The sequence below is a fragment of the Sphaeramia orbicularis genome, chromosome 19, assembly GCF_902148855.1.
Source record: "Sphaeramia orbicularis chromosome 19, fSphaOr1.1, whole genome shotgun sequence".
NCBI lineage: Eukaryota > Metazoa > Chordata > Actinopteri > Kurtiformes > Apogonidae > Sphaeramia > Sphaeramia orbicularis.
Window position 1 is genome coordinate 9,657,886 of NC_043975.1, and position 22,812 is coordinate 9,680,697.

At 31.7% G+C, this 22,812-nt stretch overlaps 1 protein-coding gene across 5 annotated transcripts; it reads right to left on the bottom strand.

The window, feature by feature from the left end:
* Positions 1 to 2,458: 2,458 nt before the first annotated feature.
* Positions 2,459 to 18,954, bottom strand: hmx3b (H6 family homeobox 3b). Of its 5 annotated transcripts, none has more exons than XM_030122181.1 (3): positions 18,461 to 18,954; positions 7,023 to 7,318; positions 2,459 to 3,285 (listed from the first exon to the last, which is right to left on the bottom strand). In XM_030122181.1, the coding sequence occupies exons 2-3, from the start codon at positions 7,300 to 7,302 to the stop codon at positions 2,687 to 2,689; spliced, it is 879 nt and encodes a 292-aa protein (XP_029978041.1). In that variant the 5' UTR covers positions 7,303 to 7,318; positions 18,461 to 18,954; the 3' UTR covers positions 2,459 to 2,686. The 5 variants fall into 5 exon arrangements, with proteins under 5 accessions (XP_029978041.1, XP_029978039.1, XP_029978040.1 ...); XM_030122179.1 differs by having other exon boundaries at positions 7,023 to 7,338; XM_030122180.1 differs by having other exon boundaries at positions 18,444 to 18,954.
* Between the last annotated feature and the right edge of the window lie 3,858 nt (positions 18,955 to 22,812).

The following is a 22,812-nucleotide window of genomic DNA, read 5'->3' on the forward strand; positions in this document are numbered from 1 at the left end:
AGCTGAGTAGACATTTGTTGCAACTCCATGAATAATAGGTTCATAATAAAAATTTCAGTCGCTTTGTGTTCTTAATGCCTAGAGCAGAGGTGTCAAACATGCAGCCTGGGGGCCAAATCCGGCCCGCCAAAGGGTCCAATTTGGCCCCTGTGATGAATTTGTGAAATGCAGAAATTACACTGACGATATTAACAGTTAATGATGTTTGAATCATTTTAGGTCAATTCAATCTCAAGTGGGTCAGAACAGTGAAACACTATCATAATAACCTATAAATAATGAAAAGTACACATTTTTCTCTTTGTTGTTGTGTAAAAAAAAAAGTAAAATTACACAAAAATGCTTACATTTACAGACTAGCCTTTTGCAAAAAATGTGAATAACCTGAAATTTCTTAACAGTTGTATGTGGAGTTGTACCAATATTCTGCCTCTTACTAAATGTTTTGTGTATCTGTAGATCCACTGTGATCTGTAAGTTATGATGCACATGTATAAATGATAAACTAAGGCGTAATATTGTTGAAATTGCGTTGATTTTTCTTAAGAATTTTCAGGTTCATATTTGTTCATGTTATGTTCAAGTACAGTTCGTAAATGTAAACATTTTCATTACGGAATTTGACTTTTTCACTCAAAAACAGAGAAAAAAACTTTGGAGTTTACATTATTTATAAGTTCTTATCCTATTATTTGTAGTATTTTACTGGTCCGGCCAACTTCAGATCAAATTTGGCTGAATGTGGCCCCTGAGCTAAAATGAGTTTGACACCCCTGGCATAGAGGAATAAAAACACCCAGGAAAAAAATCTTGATTAAGGCTCCTATAATTCATGCATGAAAGGGTTATTAATAATAATAATAATAATAATAATAATAATAATAATAATAATAATAATAATAATAATAATAATAATAACCACCCTCCGGTATCCCATCCAGCAAGGCCCTTACTAAGCACCAAGTGTGCGTTTTTTGCACACTTATGGAATAATGTCAAAAAATTTTTTCATACAGTTTGTTGTTAATTCTTTTACACTTTTTTCTATTTCATCAACTTGAGCCGTAAATAAAAATACCAAATACTCAATAACTGTCACATTTTTAACCCTTTAAATGCCGTGTTTGTAATGTAAACAAACCATTTTTTTGGATGCAAAAAACACAAAAATTTTTTTTTTTTTTTTTTCAATATACTACAGAAAAAATGGATCACATATTTGATTTTTTTCATCTTGGCAAATGTCAATGATTAACTCCAACATTGGTTAATTTGCATTATTATTTTTGGCGCTAGGTCAAATGTTCAAAAATACTAGCATCTGTCACCAAGTGTGCGTAAAATGCACACCTATAAATCAAACTATTAAATATTATATATTGATTTATTTTTCTGCTCTAATTTGATTTTATTTTTGTAAATCCAGGTCAGCTCTAATCATACATATCAAATGGAAGAAATAGTGCGTTTTAGGCACACTTGGCAGACAGATGCTAGTCTGGTAATTTTCTTTTGTTTACAATGTGCACATTTTAGTTGGTGGCCAGAATTTTAAAGATCATGCAAAAATGAACAACTTTCGAAATCTAACCTTATTTAAATTATGAAAAATAATATGAAGGTTTTCTTTAACCCTTTCATGCACAGTGGTCACTCCAGTGGACAGTTCTTCTCCAGCTGTTCTCTTGTATATTCATGGATTTTGTTATTTCAGTTCCATATCAGCCGACACAATACACATTACACTGCAACTGATAACATTACTGTAACTTGGCTGTTCTTGATAAACCAAATCTAACATACAGTATATGAGTGTAAATCAATTCCTTGTTATCATTATTAGACTGTAATTAACAACAATTTGTTTTTGTTTTTTTGGCATATTATCTCCATGAAGTGACTAGTATTGGAGTTCACTACAAACAAAAAGTTAAGGATATTTCTTTCTCTTTTTTTTTTGGTTTTTGTGTGTGTGTGTGTGTGTGTGTGTGTGTGTGTGTGTGTGTCTCATTTTTGCCATTTGTAAAGAAAACTATGTCTGGTCATTCAAAAAATGTGTTTCAATTCAATTCACACACAAAAAAGTAAAAAAAAAAAACAAAAAACAAAAAACGTTGTGCAAAATCCCAACTGAAAAAAATAGCCCAAAAAATTTTAAATATCCATAACTTTTTTGTTTGTAGTGTATATTAAAATGTGAGAAAACATCAAATGAGCAGCATTAAATGTTTTATTTCATAGTTTTCACCCAGTATATCAGTAAATACACGTTTCGTTGCTTTAAAAATCAAACGCACATTTTTGCAACTCCATGAAAAACAGCATCATTTTAAAAAATGATAATAATAATAATAATAATAATAATAATAATAATCTCATTGTTTTTTTTAAATGCCTAAAGAGGAATAAAGAAAAAAAATCTTGATTAATGTTCTCATAATTCATGCATGAAAGGGTTAAAACGAAGTGCAAAGTGTGCGTAAAAGGCGCACCTGGATACCGGAGGGTTAATAATAATAATAATAATAATAATAATAATAATAATAATAATAATAATAATAATAATAATGATGTGACTTAACATTGTCTCAGTTGAATCTACAAAATATACAAAAACCTGTTAATTTTCCAATGCATCTGCTTTAAAAACATCTGTCCACATCTGCATCAGGACGCAGTCAGTGGGTTAAACTGGCCTCAGCAGTGGAACCGCATGGGAATAGTACATGTGATGCGGGAAAGCCAGCAGGGACTGACCCCCGGGGGAGTTTCCCGCAGGCCCCCCGCTGCTTTCCGGGGCCCCGTTCTCGTGGTAAAGTATGGGAACCCGCACAATCCTCTGCGCCGCGGCATGGCTCAGGTTGGCCGCCTCCAGCTCTGCAGCCAGCTGCCTTTTCCACTTATTCCTCCGGTTCTGGAACCAGATTTTCACCTGGGTCTCCGTCAGGTGCAGGGACGCGGCCAGACCCGCTCTCTCTGAACTGCTCAGGTACCGTTTGATGTCGAAGGTGGACTCCAGCTGGAACACCTGGCTCCTGGAGAACACCGTGCGCGTCTTCTTCTTCCTGCAGGGCTTCTTGTCTGAGTCCAGCTCGTCTGTTTTCCTCCTCCACTCCTCCTCCTCCTCCTGCTCCAGCTCCTTCTTTGGCTCCTCTACATCACTCTCCTCCAGGGTGATGTCGTCCTCTGCGCTCTCCTCTTTTCCATCCTGCTCATGTTTCTGGAGATCCGGGGAGCGTCTGTCCGGTATGGGCGAAACATCCCTGGGGTTTGTTTTATCACATCCTGCAAAAAAAAAAAATTAAAAATTAAAATAGCAGCATTAATGCAATTTATTCCTATTTACAAGGGCCTTTGTGTGTTTTTTGTTTTTACTTTAACCCTTTCATGCATGAACTATGAGAACATTAACCCTTTCATGCATACTACACTGTAAAAAATGACTGTAGAATTAACAACAAAAAAATGTAAAATTGCAACATAAAAAAACTGTAAGTGACAAAACAATGCAAAGTTGTTTATTTGAAAAGATTTTTGTGTTAACGATTGAATCAAATATAGTTGCAGTTTGTACAGGAAGGGTATGTGAACAAAACCAGATTTGGATGTAGAAATTATGTATTTCTGTTGTTTTTAGAAAATAAAACTGAATTGAAAAACAATGCGGTGCCGTTTAAATTGCAAAACAATAATGTTGAAATAACGGCATATTTGCTTTATATATATATATAAGTTATAAAAAAAACAAAAGTAAACATTTAACAATGTAACATTTTACATTTGTAAATGAATGGGTTGGTAGAGTTGGTAGAGCCAATAACCAAAGGGTTGGTGGTTCAAATCCTGGCTCCAACTGTCCATATGTCAAAGTTTACATGGAAGAAACTGAAGCCTAAATTGGTCCCAGTTGGACCTGGTGGATTTGGAAAGTGCTTTGGACACCGTGAAAGTGAAGAAAAAGGGCTAAATAAGTGCAGTCCATTTACCATTTAAATCCAGTGTTAAATCTACATGTTTAAAATGTGAAATCTACATGTTACTCCATAAACATATTTACAGTTGAATGTGTTTTTTACAGTATTGTTCTGGAAACCACAGCTGCCAGTTTTTTCCCGTAAAAACAACAGGACTTTTTTTACAGTGTGGTCAGTCCAGTGGACAGTTGTTCTCCAGCTGTTCTCTTGTATATTCACAGGTTTGGTTGTTTTAGTTCCATTTCAGCCAACACAGTGGACACTTGTGCACCATCCCATACACTGACATTCAGACAATTCCTGTAATTTTGCTGTTTTTGATAAACCTGATCTGCAGTGACATGTCTGAGTGTAAATCAATTGCTTGTTTTTAGTGCATGAACTATGTGCCAGTATTGTTTTATTCTATTTATTGTCTTTTACTCCTATTCTGTTTCATTATTATAAACAGCACTTTGGGACAGTAGTGTCTGTTAACTGTGAAATATAAATAAACCTTGACCTTTTTATTGTTATGAGACTGTAATTAACAGTTGTTTTTTTTTTGTTTTTTGTTTTTTGTTTGCATATTATCTCCATGAAGTGAGTAATGACTAGTATTAGAGTATGTTAAATTGTGAGAAAACATCAGATTAGCAGCATTAAAATCTTTTTTTTTAATCAATTTAACACTTTTTTTTTTTTTTGCATATTATCTCCATGATGTGAGTAACAACTAGTCACATCAGATTAGCTGCACTGAAAATGTTTTATTTTAGAACTGTCACACAGTACATCACTTTCTGATATACATGTTTCTTTGTGTCATGGTTGTTGTTTTTTTTAACTCCACGAAAAATACGTTCATTAAATTTCAATCGCATTGTTGTTGTTTTTTTTTCATGCTTAGAGGAATAAGAACAATCAGGTATAAATATATATATATATATATATATACATATATATATATATATACATATATATATATATATATATATATATATATATATATATATATATATATATATATATATATATATATATATTGACTAAGGTTCTCATAATTCATGCATAAAAGGGAAGGGTTAATCAAGATTTTTGTTTTTTTTCTTGAGTGTTTTTATTCCTCTTTAAGTATGAAAAAAACAATGCTGTTGAAAACATTTTTATGAACCTATTTTTCATGGAGTTGTAAGAATGTCCAGTCAGCTGGACACCATGGGTTTAATTTTTTAAGCAAAAAAAAAAAAAAAATGTATTTACTGAAGTACCGTGTGAAAACTATGATTTTTTTTTATGGATTTCTTATTTTTTTATGCTGTTAATCTGATGTTATGTCACATTTTAACATACTGGATATGTATAATATGCCAAAAAAAATTGTTTAAGAAAAAAACTGTTAATTACTCTCTAATAACAATAACAAGTAATTGATTTCCACTCAAACATGTTAGTGCAGACCAGGTTTATCCAGAACAGCACAGTTACACTAATGGTCTGAATATCAGTGTATGGAATGATCCACTGAGTTCAGATTCAGATTTATTAATTATCATTCAATGAAAACATCCCAGATGCTGTTAAAGAACGAAATAGCAAAATGCACAGCACGAAATACAAACACAGAAAAATAATCCTAAAAACACCAACTAAAAACAACCCATATATATAATAAAATATTTAAAAATAGATAAATAAATAGTAGAAAAAAAAAAAAAAAAAAAAAAGAAAGAAAGAAATATTGCATGACAGAGGGGTCAATATTACACCTCTTATTGCACAATTGTTGGCTGATATGGAACTAAAACAACACAAACCATGAATATACAAGAGAACAGTTGGAGAATAGTGACCACTATAAATGAAAAGGTTCAAAATACGCAGTTTTGTTTTGTTAACCCTTTCATGCACGAATTATGAGAACCTCAGTCAAGATTTTTTTTTCTTCTATAGGCATGAAAAAAAAAATGTGATTGAATTTTTTTAAATGAACCTATTTTTCATGGAATTCCAAAACTGTCCACTCAGCTGGACATCATGCATTTAATTTTAGAAGCAAAGAAACATGTATTTACTGATATACTGTGAGCTAAAAACATTTTTAATCCTGATAATTTGATGTTTTCTCACATTTTAACAATACCTGCATATAGATAATATGCCAAAAAAAAAAAAAAAAAGTTAATTACATTTTAACCCTTTCATGCATACTGGTCACTACAGTGGACAGCTATTCTACAGCTGTTCTCTTGTATATTCATGGATTTTGTTGTTCTTTTCGGGTTTTTTTGTTTTGTTTTGTTTTTTTACACACATATCTTTATTAAAGTTTTAAGACACCACATATCTTTTCTGACATGAATTGGTAACATTATGTAGATCTCTCTTGAGCATAAACCCCCAGAATCACAAGCGTTATCCATAGTTTTCACACAATTTATCAGTAAATACATGTTTCTGTGTGTTAAAAAATTAAACGTGTGGTGTCCAGCTGAGTGGACATTTTTGCAACTTCATGAAAAATAGTTTGTTTTTTCATTATCCTTTTTTTGTTTTTTTACAATTATTTTGATTTTATTTATTTATTTATTTTTCAGAAGAAAATTTTCAATCGCATTGGTTTTTTTTCATGCCCAAAGAGGAATAAAAACACCCTGGAAAAAATTTGGATTAAGGTTCTCATAATTCGTGTATGAAAGGGTTAATAACAATTAGCTTTTTTTTTTTTTTTTTTTTTTTTTTTACACTCAAATATGTTAGTGCAGATCAGATTTATCTAGAACAGCAAATTTACAGTAATGGTATGAATTACACTGTATGGGACGATATATAAGCGTCCACTGTGTTGGCTGATATGGAACTAAAATAAATAAATCAATAAATCAATAAATCCATAAGTATATAAAAGAACCCCTTCGAACAGCTGCATGAAAGGGTTAAAATAGAAAAAGTTAAAAATGCGCATTTGCATTTTCTGCTCCTAAATTATTTCTATGCGCCTTTAAGGCAACTTTGGAATCATTCTACATTATAATTCTACAATTTCCTAAATAAGTGTTCATATTTTACCTGCGCTCCTCAGATGAGAGCCTAAAGTGTACGGGTACCACCAGGCAGACGCTCTTTCCAAATATTGCGCAGATAGTCCAATTCTCTGTGCGGGTAAGTCGAACCGAGGGAAAGATAAGTCACCGAGACGAGAGAAAAAACTGCCTTCGAACACTCCTTTGGATGAGGACAGGAAGGCTTTGGGCTTGGTGGGTTTGTCGTCGATGTTGAGCAGGTTCTTGATGGAGAACGGCGACTCTTTTGCGGCTTGGCGAGTCTCTTGCGCATCAGAGTCTGCCATTACCGTTTACTGTCCGCTGGGAAGCACCATGAAAAACTTACAACGGAGAAAAAAGGAAAAAAGAAAAAAAAGAAGACTTCAAATGCCTTTCTTTAAATGAAATGAAATAAAAGAGTGAGGGGAAAAATAATTAGAGTTGCTGCGTCCAAACTCTTGGAGATCACCGGAGCGAGAGCGCACGGATCTGTGCGTCAAAGTTGCGCAGGATTGTAATAAGTATGAAATAAAAATGCCATCCGAGTTAAAAGGCGCTGCTGTCTGCTATTGGACAGGCACAAGAGCGAATGGGAATGGAGATGAAGCCGCCAGGGGATGGGACGGGAACGGACTGCGAAGAAAAAAAAAAAGGCCGCGCAAGCGTTTTGGCCGCAGGCGCAACAGCACGAGCCCACTTATCCAATTAGATGAAAGAGGAAAATGTCTGCGTTTTTTTTTTTTTTTTTTTTTTTTTTTTTGGGGGGGGGGGGGGGGGGGGGGGGCGTGCACGATGCACAATCACCTGTCAGTAAATTGACTAAATGGTCTGATACTTATCACACCTCAGCCCGGAACCAGACGGCTGGGCCTTGGCACAAATATTACCAATTACGCACACTGTAAAAAAAAAAAAAAATCCTGTTGTTTTTACGGAAAAAAAACTGGCAGCTGTGGTTTCCAGAACGATACTGTAAAAAACACATCCAACTGAAAAGATATTTACGGAGCAACATGTAGATTTCACATTTTAAACATGTAGATTTAATATTTTAAACATGTAGATTTAACATTTTAAGTATGTAGATTTAACATTTTAAACATGTAGATTTTACATTTTAAACATGGAGATTTAACAGTTTAAACATGTAGATTTCACATTTTAAGTACGTAGATTTAACATTTTAAACATGTAGATTTCACATTTTAAACATGTAGATTTAACATTTTAAACATGTAGATTTCACATTTTAAACATGTAGATTTCACATTTTAAAGATGTAGATTTTACATTTTAAACATGTAGATTTAACATTTTAAGTATGTAGATTTAACATTTTAAACATGTAGATTTAACATTTTAAACATGTAGATTTAACATTTTAAAGATGTAGATTTTACATTTTAAACATGTAGATTTAATATTTTAAACATGTAGATTTAACATTTTAAGTATGTAGATTTAACATTTTAAACATGTAGATTTAACATTTTAAACATGTAGATTTAACATTTTAAAGATGTAGATTTTACATTTTAAACATGGAGATTTAACAGTTTAAACATGTAGATTTCACATTTTAAGTACGTTGATTTAACATTTTAAACATGTAGATTTCACATTTTAAACATGTAGATTTAACATTTTAAACATGTAGATTTAACATTTTAAACATGTAGATTTCACATTTTAAGTACGTAGATTTAACATTTTAAGTATGTAGATTTAACATTTTAAACATGTAGATTTAACATTTTAAGTATGTAGATTTTACATTTTAAACATGTAGATTTAACATTTTAAACATGTATGTTCAACATTTTAAACATGTAGATTTCACATTTTAAACATGTAGATTTCACATTTTAAGTATGCAGATTTTACATTTTAACATGTAGATTTAACATTTTAAACATGTAGATTTAACATTTTAAACATGTATGTTTAACACTTTAAACATGTAGATTTAACATTTTAAACATGTATGTTTAACATTTTAAACATGTAGATTTCACATTTTAAGTACGTAGATTTTACATTTTAACATGTAGATTTTACATTTTAACATGTAGATTTAACATTTTAAACATGTATGTTTAACATTTTAAACATGTAGATTTAACATTTTAAACATGTATGTTTAACATTTTAAACATGTAGATTTCACATTTTAAGTATGTAGATTTTACATTTTAACATGTAGATTTAACATTTTAAACATGTAGATTCAACATTTTAAACACGTAGATTTAACATTTTAACCATGTATGTTTAACATTTTAAACATGTAGATTTCACATTTTAAGTACGTAGATTTTACATTTTAACATGTAGATTTAACATTTTAAACATGTATGTTTAACATTTTAAACATGTACATAGATTTAACATTTTAAACATGTAGATTCAACATTTTAAACATGTAGATTTAACATTTTAAACATGTGTTTAACATTTTAAACATGTAGATGTAACATTTTAAACATGTAGATTTTACATTTTAAACATGTAGATTTAACATTTTAAACACGTAGATTTAACATTTTAAACACGTAGATTTAACATTTTAAACATGTAGATTTTACATTTTAAACATGTAGATTTAACATTTTAAACACGTAGATTTAGCATTTTAAACACGTAGATTTAACATTTTAAACCTGTAGATTTAACATTTTAAACATGTAGATTTAACATTTTAAACACGTAGATTTAACAGTTTAAACACGTAGATTTTCCATTTTAAACATGTAGATTTAACAGTTTAAACATGTAGATTTAACAGTTTAAACATGTAGATTTAACATTTTAAACCTGTAGATTTAACATTTTAAACCTGTAGATTTAACATTTTAAACACGTAGATTTTACATTTTAAACATGTAGATTTAACATGTTAAACATGTAGATTTAACATTGGATTTAAACAGTAAATGGACTGCACTTATTTAGCTCATTTTCTCCACCTTCATGGTGTCCAAAGCTCTTTCCCAATCCACCAGGTCCAACTGGGACCAGTTTAGGCTTCAGTGTCTTCCATGGACACTTGGACATATGGACAGTTGGAGCCAGGATTCGGACCAACAACCCTTTGGTTATTGGACGAGCCACTCTACCAACTCATTTTTTACAATGCACTTATCATCCAATTAGATTAAAGAGGAAAATGTCTCAGTTTTTTTTTTTTTTTTTTCTTTGGGGAGTACACGATGCACAATCACCTGTCAGTAAATTGACTAAATGGTCTGATACTTATCACACCTCAGCCCGGAACCAGACAGCTGGGCCTTGGCACAAATATTACACTGTAAAAAATGACTGTAGAATTAACACCAAAAAGTTGTAAAATTGCAACATAAAAAAACTGTAAGTGACAATACAAAGCAAAGTTGTTTATTTGAAAAGATTTTTGTGTTAACGATTGAATCAAATATAGCTGTAGTTTTTACAGGAAGAGTATGTGAACGAAACCAGATTTATATGTAGAGATAATGGATTTCTATTGTTTTTAGAAAATAAAACTGTAAATTGAAAAACAATGTGGTGCCATTTAAATTGCAAAGACCATAAGGTTGAAATAACGGCCTATTTTTTTTTTTTTTTTAATAAAAAAGTTATTTAAAAAAGTAAACATTTAACAATTTAACATTTAAAACTTGTAAATGAATGGGTTGGTAGAGTTGGTAGAGCGCCTTGTCCAATAACCAAAGGGTTGGTGGTTCGAATCCTGGCCCTAAATTGTTCCCAGTTGGACCTGGTGGATTTGGAAAGTGCTTTGGACACCATGAGGATGGAGAAAATGTGCTCAATAAGTGCAGTCCATTTACCAGTTAAATCCAATGTGAAATCTACATGTTTAAAATGTTAAACCTGCATGTTTAAAATGTGAAATCTACATGTTTAAAATGTTAAACATACGTGTTTAAAATGTGAAATCTACATGTTTAAAATGTTAAACCTGCATGTTTAAAATGTGAAATCTACATGTTTAAAATGTTAAACCTGCATGTTTAAAATGTGAAATCTACATGTTTAAAATGTTAAACCTGCATGTTTAAAATGTGAAATCTACATGTTTAAAATGTTAAACATACGTGTTTAAAATGTGAAATCTACATGTTTAAAATGTTAAACATACGTGTTTAAAATGTGAAATCTACATGTTTAAAATGTTAAACATACGTGTTTAAAATGTGAAATCTACAGGTCTAAAATGTTAAACATACGTGTTTAAAATGTGAAATCTACAGGTTTAAAATGTTAAATCTGTATGTTTAAAATGTTAAATCTACATGTTTCAAATGTCCAATCTACATGTTACTCCGTAAATATGTTTACAGTTGGATGTGTTTTTTACAGTATTGTTCTGGCAACCACAGCTGCCATTTTTTTCCGTAAAAAAAAAACAGGATTTTTTTTTTATAGTGTACTAATTACACACACGGTTTTACAATTTTACGCACGCAAATAAAGAAGAGGATTTGGATGAACTGAGTTATTTCAGCCACTTTATGAATAAATACGCATTCTCACTTGATATGACAAGCAAATAATAATCCCTTTAAGCAGATTTGATTATGGGTAAAAGAAATAAATCTGTTATGTCCAACACGAGCCTGATCTGCAGCGTTTCATCATTCCATCCACCTGTGCGCATCAGTGAAGTCATACACACTGAAGCCCACCATCCACCTGGACTGGATCCTGTTGTCTAGAATGTAATTGGATTACACAGGAAGTGCCACAGGCGGACGTCAAATAAAATGTTTATAGTATTTATGATAAAAACACTGTGATAAAGGCGAGTAAGGTCCGGACAAAAGCCTGCCAATCCACACGGGAAGCAGGTGATCTAAGACATTGGAGCCCAGGTGTCAAACATGTGGCCCGGGGGCCAAAACTGGCCCACCAAAGGTTCTAATCCGGCCCCTGGGATGAACTGAAGTGGAAAGTGCAAAAATTCCACAGTCAAGGCTGTTGAACTCAGTTTTGTTTCAGGTTCCACATACAAACCAATATGATCTACAACCAAATAGTAACAGAACAAGAAAAGCACTGACAGAGCGCAGACCTCCGCCAAGAGAGACCCCCCCCACCACTACCCTTCATTTTGTTCATTATTTTGTTCATTTTGTTTTTATATTTTCTTCATTTTTCTTCATTTTGTTCATTATTTTCTTCATTTTGTTTTATATTCATTTTTGTTCACTTTGTTCAATATTTTCTTCATTTTTGGTCATTTTGTTTTTATATTTTCTTCATTTTGTTTTTAAATTTTCTTCACTTTTCTTTATTTTGTTCATTATTTTCTTCATTTTGTTTAATATTTTCACTTTTCATTATTTTCTTCATTTTTCTTCATCGTGTTTTTATATTCATTTTTTCTTAATTTTGTTCAATTTTTATATTTTCCCCATTTTTGTGCATTTTGTTCATTATTTTCTTCATTTGTGTTCGTTTAATTTTTATACTTTCTTCATTTTTGTGCATTTTGTTCATTATTTCCTTCATTTGTGTTCTTTTAATTTCTGTATTTTCTTCATTTTTGTGCATTTTGTTCATTTTTTTCTTTATTTGTGTTCATTTAATTTTTGCATTTTCATCATTTTTGTACAATTTGGTGGTTATTATATCAGAAATAGAGAAAACTGAAGAAAAAGTGGCTTTTTCAGTCAAATCTATCATAAACTGAACAGAAACCATCCATCTCCGTCCACTGTCATTGATCCAGCTCCATGGGTTTTACTGGTGAATCAAAGTTGTAGAAGATAACGGTGTTTCCATGGTAACTATGGAGCCTCTAAACGTCCACATGGGATGAAAAACTGTATTTTATACCAATTATTTACATGGATCGATAGGATTAGTGGATCAACTGGTATTAAACATTTTATATCAGTGGCTGTTTGGGTCTTTATGGGTTAAAATTTTTTTAAAAAGGAACATATTTTATGCCCCACAATAATAGAATAATAGATTAATTGTTAAAAAACAAAAAAATGGACAAAAATCTTACTAACCATGATTTGATCAGTTAACCTCGTCTAATTTTAGTCAAATCTGTAATGGGAAAACAATGTCTCACTTCTGAAAAAGTCAAATAAACCGACATAACATGGAACTAAGATTCACCAAATAAACTGATGCTGGAGCACTAATCCAACAGATTGAATTTGCTCAACCTACAAACATGTATTCTGTCCTTTCAGCTTGTGGAGCGCTCTCCAGCTCTAAAGGACAACACAGTGTTTTGTGAAAAGCTACTTGAATCGGTGCATAATTAGAGTTCTCATAGCTGTGTTAAAGATGGGGGTGGAGGAAGGGGCCAGTGCAGAGTGGAGTGCAGATAACTGGAGTTCTCATCAGATTATGTTCATTAAACTGGGGCTTTTACAAAAGATGGAACAAGTCAGAGTGGATCAGAGGGGGAAACAGAGGACTCTCAATCAGCGATGCAAATGTGAGCCTGTGTTCGGTTTGCGGTTTTGTCACTGAAGTGATTTCTGTTGCTGATAGTCTTTATTTAATATGAGTTTTCGAGTTCTATTCTCCTATCAAGTTGGTACATAGGAGAAAATCTTACAGGAGTCAGATTTGGATGTATATATCCAAACATATATATATATATATATATATATATATATATATATATACACAGGGTGGGGAAGCAAAATTTACAATGAACATTTAGTTGTTTTTTCTCAGCAGGCACTACGTCAATTGTTTTGAAACCAAACATATATTGATGTCATAATCATACCTAACACTATTATCCATACCTTTTCAGAAACTTTTGCCCATATGAGTAATCAGGAAAGCAAACGTCAAAGAGTGTGTGATTTGCTGAATGCACTCGTCACACCAAAGGAGATTTCAAAAATAGTTGGAGTGTCCATAAAGACTGTTTATAGTGGAAAGAAGAGAATGACTATGAGCAAAACTATTACGAGAAAGTCTGGAAGATACTATTAAAGAAGAATGGGAGAAGTTGTCACCCGAATATTTGAGGAACATTTGCGCAAGTTTCAGGAAGCGTGTGAAGGCAGTTACTGAGAAAGAAGGAGGACACATAGAATAAAACATTTTCTATTATGTACATTTTCTTGTGGCAAATAAATTCTCATGACTTTCAATAAACTAATTGGTCATACACTGTCTTTCAATCCCTACCTCAAAATATTGTAAATTTTGCTTCCCCACCCTGTGTGTGTGTGTGTGTGTGTGTGTATATATACATATATATATATATATATATATATATATATATATATATATATATATATATATATATATATATATATATACACATAGCCAAAGTAATACCACTGTTTAAATCGGGGGATTCCAGTACATTCACATATTATCGCCCTATATCTGTTTTACCCTTTTTCTCTAAAGTAATGGAGGAGCTAGTATACACAAGAATAATAAAACATTTGGACGGAACTAATATATTATATAACCATCAATATGGCTTCAGAAAAAACATGACAACGGAAATGGCTCTTTTGCAGTTTGTTCATAAAATCTCTACAGACTTAGATAACAAAAAAAAATATCTCTTGGCATATTTTTAGACTGATCCAAAGCATTTGATACAGTTGATCATCACATCCTCATTGCAAAATTACAGAAATATGGATTTGATGATGTTGCCTTGACATGGCTACAGGATTGTCTAAATGATAGAGAACAGTATGTATTATTCAATAAGTATAATTCAAATAGAGCTAAGATAATGTGTGGGGTTCCTCAGGGTTCGATTCTTGGGCCTCTCCTTTTTTTTGATTTACATCAATGATCTCCCTATGGCAGGGGTGTCAAACATGCGGTCCGGGGGCCAAATGCGGCCCACCAAAGGGTCCAGCTTGGCCCCTGGGATGTTTTTGCCAAGTGCAAAAATTCCACAGTCTTGAACTGAATTAAGCAAAAAAAAAATTAGCTTGAATTAAGAAAAACATCTTGAATTAAGCCAAAAAAAACCCCAAAAAAACCCTTCAATTAAGTAAAAAAAATCTTCAATTAAGCTAAAAAAAATCTCAAATTTAGCAAAAAATCTTGAATTAAGAAAAAAAAATCTTAAATCACGTAAAAAATCTTCAATTAAGCCAAAAAAAAACAACCTTCAACTAAGTTAAACAAATCTTGAATTAAGCCAAAAAATAAATCTTCAATTAAATAAAAAAAATCTTGAATTAAGCAAAAAAAAAAAAAAAAAATCTTCAATCAAGTAAAAAAATCTTGAATTCAGCCAAAAAAAAATCTAGAATTAACTTCAATTTTTTTTCTTTGTTTTAGTGCAAAAAATAACATTAAATTATGAAAATATTTACATTTCCAAACTATCCTGAAACAATTAAAAGTGAATAAACTTGAACAAATATGAACAACCTGAGATGTCTAAAGAAAATTAAGCACAATTTTAACCATTTTTCTGCCTATTACTAAGTGTTTAGTGTCTTTGTAGATCTGATCCATAATGCACATGTACAAATGATAAGTTGAGGCAGAATATTGTTAAAATTGCACTAAATTTTCTTACATTTTTTAATTTAAATTTTTTTTTTTTCTTTTTTTGCATAGTTTATAAAAGTATTTTCATAACTTGTTTTTTTTTACACTAAAACAAAGACAAAAATTTGGAGTTGTCATTATTTATAAGTTATTATCTTATTATTTTACTGGTTCGGCCCACTGCAGATCAAATTTAGCTGAATGTGGCCCCTGAACTAGAATGAGTCTGACACCCCTGCCATATGGTATGTAAAAATGTCTTGCCTCTTTTATTTGCTGATGACACGTTTGGTTATATCACATGAAAATTTCAATACACTGATTAGAGAAGCAAATGAAGAACTATCGCGTATTTCTAGATGGTTTCAGATGCATAAACTCTCTCTCAATACCCAAAAATCTAATTTTATCATATTTTGTAACAAAAATAAGAAGTATAACAAGGAAAACAACAAAATATTCATAGATAACTTTGAAATAACCCAGGTATCTTACGTTAAATTTTTGGGTGTTATTGTAGATGAAAAATTGAATTGGAAATCTCATATTAATCTTGTCTGTAAAAAAATCATGAAGTCATTTGGCATTTTGAACAGAGTTCATTCATTGATAAATCATTCTTGTTTCTTGACTTTTTATTATTGCTTCATTTATCCTTACATTATTTATTGCGATACTGTTTGGGCGGCAACCTGTCCCACACATCTCAATAAGATTCTCTTAATTCAAAAAATTTTTTAAGAATGATCAGTTTTTCTCAGAGACTCGACTCATCTGCTCCTCTTTTCAAAAAATTCAATCTTCTCTCAGTTTTTGATGTGAACGTTTACCAGACCTGGGTCTTCATGTCCAAATATGTTCACTGAACTCATATTCTTCCTGAAGTTTTTCACAGTTTCTTTATGTTGTCTTCTGTTATTCACAACTTTCCGACATGATTTTCAAGCAAATTTTATCTTCCGTACTGCCGAACTTCAGTCTGTCGGTATTCTCTGAAATATCGTGGACCAATTCTGTGGAATAATCTAAGACCTGAACTTCAATTAACATCTACTTTATCATTGTTTAAAAAGCATCTGAAAAGGACTTTAATTCATGAAAAAATGTAAGGCTGTGTATCACTTGATTTATATTTGATGATTTGTAATGTGGATTACATTTTTATTGTTTTTACTTCAATTTATTATTTCAGTTATATTGTATTTTTTAATTCTTTTTTTGTGTATTATTCATTTCGGGGGAGGTATTCACATAAGCCTTCTTTTTTGGCTTCTAACCTCTCCTGCACAGTTTTGTTACTTGTTTGAATGTTGTTGTTTTTTCCATTGCTGTTTTTATTTTGAGCAAATAAATAAATAAATAAATAAATAAATGAACTACCGGTCAAAAATTTTAGAACACCCCAATTTTTCCAGTTTTGTATCGAAATTCAATCAGTTCAAATCCAATGAACAGCTTGAAATGGTACAAAGGTAAGCGGTGAACTGCCAGAGGTTAAAAAAAAAAAAAAAAAAGTTAAGGTTTAACAAAACTGAAAAATAATGTATATTTCAGAATTATACAAAAAGGCAAACAAGAAGTGGGTTAACAACTTAAAGCAGTTCTGCAACAATGGAGGCTGATCAAGCGTTTATAAGCACAGTTATAAATGTTTTACTCATTAATAGGCTCATTAGTTACGCATTAATAAATACTGAATTCATCATTTATAAAGCATATTTCTGACACGAATACTCATTAATATATGGTTTATAAGCACAGTTATAAATGTTTTACTCATCATTAATAAGCTCATTAGTTACGCATTAATAAATACTGAATTCATCATTTATAAAGCATATTTCTGACACAAATAGTCATTAATATATGGTTTATAAGCACAGTTATGAAGGTTTTACTCATCATTAATAAGCTCATTAGTTAAGCATTAACAAATACTGAATTCATCGTTTATAAAGCATATTTCTGACACGAATACTCATTAATATATGGTTTATAAGCACAGTTATAAATGTTTTACTCATCATTAATACGCTCATTAGTTACGCATTAATAAATACTGAATTCATCATTTATAAAGCATATTTCTGACACAAATACCCATTAATATATGGTTTATAAGCACAGGGATAAATATTTTACTCGTCATTAATAAGCTCATCTACAATATGCTTAATGATTGTATTTTCATACTTTATAAATTATGGATTCAGCATTTAAAAACTTAGTATTGCATCACTGACGAACCAGTTATGGTGTGCATTTATGCTTGAAAATACACTTTTCAGACATGTACTAATGGTTAGGGAATATGTTAGTGGGTATTTTATACTAACTCAGAAACTTCTTTTACTATAGATGTCCTATAAACAGTTATTAATACAAGAATCCATTATTTCAGGTAGTTATAAAGCACTTATACTCATTAAGTCTATGGTGTGAGCTCATCTAAAGTGTGCACTATCTATGCCATCTAAAGCATTTACACATGACATTTAAAGGTTGGCAATGTCTAAAGACTCACAAAAGTTTGTTATTCTAACAAAGAAACGACACAGCACATGGGATTATCAAACAAACTGCATTAAATATAAACTCAACACATGATTCAGGGTGTTTAAACCATATACTAATGAGTATTCATGTCAGAAATATGCTTTATAAATGATGAAGTCAGTATTATTAATGCTTAACTAATGATTCATAGTGTGTACTTATTATAAAGTGTTACCGGTTAAGTATTACAGTATATATGATATGCATTTCATAGTTCCTAAAACACACAAAACACAAATCTGCACACATTAAATGGAGATATTATGCTAATGATGAACAGCTTTTCTCCTCTACACCACATATTTCCTCATGGTTAAGTACTCCTAGGTGTTTTAATTCATGAACAGAACTAGAGGTCTACAATGAAACAACAGACCTTGGTTATTCCAGTACCTGCAGACGGAGGAAATTTATCGAATCCGACCTGAAAAATGATCAGAGAGATAATTATGCAAAGGCTGACTCTTAACATCTGAAGCACCCGCATAATTAAACGGAGATAAAATATCATTAGAGGTGACAGGCTGTTAAAAGATGTGCTAATTGACTGCTCTTTCACTGAGTAGCTGCTGCAGATCAAGTGCTGCTGCTGCTGTCACTTAGGTCAGTGCTGCCATCTAGTGGCTGAATGTGGATTTAACCTGCAACAGAAGAGGAAGGATCACATGTAAGAAAAACAGGCCTCAGTTTCACCACAGTACATTCACATTTAATTATAGGATAGACAGTTGATTTCAGAGATGTTTACTTTTCTATCACAGTATTTTACAAGGAAATAAAACTATAATATAATGGAGTTCAGCCTTAGTAAACTTTCTCAAGGCACTGAAACGTTCAATAAAAATCCCAAACACCGATCCGGACACGTTTTACTGAACACATTAGGATGCAGGTGTCAAACTCATTTTAGTTCAGGGGCCACATTCAGCTAAATTTGATCTGAAGTGGGCCGAACCAGTAAAATAATAACATAATTATATATAAATAATGTCAACTCCAAACTTTTCTCTATGTTTTAGAGCGAAAAAAGTAAATTTACATTAAGAAAAGGTTTACATCTGCAAACTCTCCTTTCAAAAGATGTGAATAACATGAACAAACTGAAAAAAAATAAGTGTCATTTTAACAATATTCTGCTTCAGTTTATCATTTACACATGTACATTATAACTTATAGATCACAGTGGATCTACAAATACACAAAACATTTAGGAACAGGCAGAATATTGTTAAAATTGTACTTACTTCTCTTAAGAAATTTCAGGTTGTTCATATTTGTTCAGGTTATTCACACATTTTTTGCGAAATTATACTTTGTTTTAGTGTACATACATGAAAATATTGACATTTACAAAGAGAAAAATCTGGAGTTGTCATTATTTATATGTTATTATGATAGTATTTGACTGGTCCTGCCCACTGGAGATTGAATTGGTCTGAATGTGGAACCAGAACTAAAAGGATTGTTAATATCTTTGTGTAATTTTTGTATTTCACACATTCATCCAAAGGGCCGGACTGGACCCTTTGGCGGGCCGGATTTGGCCCCCAGGCCGCATGTTTGACACCTGTGCATAAGGAGGAAGGGGTATCGACACCGTTACTGATCATATTCAACCGTACTGTTATGATTCAAACTATCACAATTTCAGTTTTCTGGTCTTCAACACTGACCTCTATTTCTGACCTTTAATCCACTTATGGACATTTCATGCTTTTCAACATCACAACTGGGGATAATGAATAGATACTGCCAGTAAATTTGGCAAAAAAACAAAACAAAACAGACTTCACTTGCAAATATAGACATCAAGGTTAATTTCCGCATAATGGAAGGTCCACTGATTATAATAGGCCTGTGTAAAAAAGAACTACCGTCAATATCGCCAGTTGGGAAGCCTGATGTTAACCACAGGCCAGGATCAGAGAATAAACCGTTTCTAAAATGTCTAGAACAATGAATCTAATACTTAAGAGATCCCAGATTTAACAGTGAGGACAAACTAGAGGCAGTTTTGTGTGTGTTTAGGGAATAACATGACTAAAGGCGATCTTACAGTAGTGCACAAAGAAACGCAGCTCCGGATGTTTAGCACATTTTCACTTATCAGAAATTCCGTTAACAATACCTAACAACAGATAGATATGCCTATGTGTGCTGCTCATGTCTTGTGTTTTTCTTTTAAGTGTTGCAAAAAAAAACCCCATAAACATGTATATATAAAGAAAAAAAAACCTGTGCAAATGTTGGGACACATAATACAGACATGATCCGACACTAAATCTCAATAAGAATCGTGCATTATCATCTCAAATACAGACAAAGTTGTCTCAACGAAACTAAACCTCTTTTACAGCTTTCAGTTTCTATTCTCATTATCAATGAATCTGCTATATTTTCTGACAGTTAATTCGATTTTGTCTATTAAGTGCTAAAAAAATGATCACTTCTTCCCCACATCCCACAGTGATCAGGCTTGTTTTGCTGTTCTGTTAACTAATCGTCACTCTACTGCGTTACTTTTTCCTTGAAAATGCTGCCAAACATGGGTGAAAGTTCAGAAAAATAAATACAAAAATGAATGTTTTTGGTCAAAAGAGGAAATGTTTAAAGGAGTGATATTTTGCTTTTCTATTTAAAAAAAAAAAATGGAATTATGCATTTTAAAACATTTCCCTGTGGTCTACATAGACTACAAACAGGTCTGAATTCTTCATTAATTCAACTCCACAGATCCATCTTCAACAATATTTCTGAGTAATGACACCAGAAAGTTGATTTTGAGTGCTGGCCTTTAAATGCAAATGAGCCACTTCACACCCTGCCCCCTCCAGGTTGTTGACTGTGCTGCTCTGTCCCATTCAACCAACAACTGTATGCTGTGTTTTATAGTTTTTACACTGTGTGCTTTTATATTTATTGTTTTTTATATTTATAGTTATTGCTATTTTATTTATTGCACTTTGGTAAGGGCATCCTGAACTAATTTCATTGTAACTTGGAGTACAATGACAATAAAGCCTATTTTATTAAATTCTATTCTATTGAAGATTTTAGGTAATCAGCTCGAAGTTTGGACATATTTTCAGTTTTTACTACAACCGCTGCTGCTGACAAACAATTATGTCATACTCGGAAAATTGTTTGTCGGAAGTCTTGACCTTATATGTGAAAAAATCGTGATGTAACTAGTTATAAAACGTAACAAATAAAATAGGAATTAAAACAGGTTGTAGAAATCCACTTGATTTTTGCTGAAATGAATATATCGGTAGCTTTGCAGCACCTGGAGGGTTCAAATTCAAACTTTATGAACTGAACAAATGTACCAAAAACTAATAAAAGTGGGTTTAGCAAAATATGACCCCTTTAAATCTGACACGGAAATAGGAACAGTTACTGTCGATGAAAGAATTAGACCTCAGGATAAGTGTGACATAAAGGAAAAGGAAAAAGAAAACAACAATGACACCGAACAAACACTTAATCTACTGAGCAAAAGTAACCAAAACCTCAGTAACATTAGACTGAAAGGGGCAAAACCTCAAATTCAACTACTTTACAAGTATTTAACAAGTTGGTGAAAGTCAGGATAAATTACTTAAGGAGCAACAAATCCATACAGGGTTAGTTTGGATTATTTAACACCTGCTTCTATGAGGTTCTCATCCATTATCAGTAGATGACCTACAGTCGATGATAGTGAGCACGAGTACTGACATGGCAGTCAGGGAATGATGTGCTGTGAATGAGGGCACTATATTACAGCCTGGCTACGAAAAAACAGCATTAGTTTAAGTGTGCGCTATGTTTGGAATATCCTCAAAGCAGAACTGAAGCTGTTCTATCGTTCTCCTTAAAGTAATCTGACTCAATTGGGTAAAAGTTGAATCTTATCTTGTAGAAAATACAGGAATTACTGTTGTGTTGCCTCAAACGGTTGCTTTAAAGTGCAAAAATCTAAATCTTACCAAGTGTATTTTTCTTATTTCTAGTCAAAATATCTCATCACACTTAAAATAAGACATAATCACCTAAAGAGGAACTTTTCAGTGAGATATAAAAACGTATTTTTAAACAATAGATCTTGAAAATCTTATTTCAAGAAATCTTACCAAGATAATTTTCACTTGTTCCATTGGCGGATTTTTTTTTTTTTTTTTTGCTTTAATCAAGATTTTTTGTTTTTGCTTAATTCAAGATTTTTTGTCTTAATTCAAGATTTGTTTGCTTAATTAATTTTTTTTTGCTTAATTCAAGATTTGTTTTGCTTAATTCAAGATTTTTTTGCTTTATTCAAGACTTTTTGTTTTTTCTTAATTCAAGATTTTTTTTACTTAATTCAAGATTTTTTGGCTTAATTCAAGATTTTTTTTTTTTGCTTAATTCAAGATTTTTTTTTGCTTAATTCAAGATTAGTTTTGCTTAATTCAAGATTTTTTTTTTTTTTTTAAATTCAAGATTTTTTTTTCTGAATTCAAGCAAAAAAATCTGCCAATGAAACAAGTGAAAATTATCTTGGTAAGATTTCTTGAAATAAGATTTTCAAGATCTATTTTCTAAAACTAAGTTCTTATATCTCACAAGTTTCTCTTTAGGTGATTGTCTTATTTTAAGTGTGATGAGATATTTGACTAGAAATGAGAAAAATACACTTGGTAAGATTTCGATTTTTGCAGTGTATTAGTCTGAACATGAGCTAACATGGTAAAACAATAAAATCAAAACCTGGAAACAAGATGAAA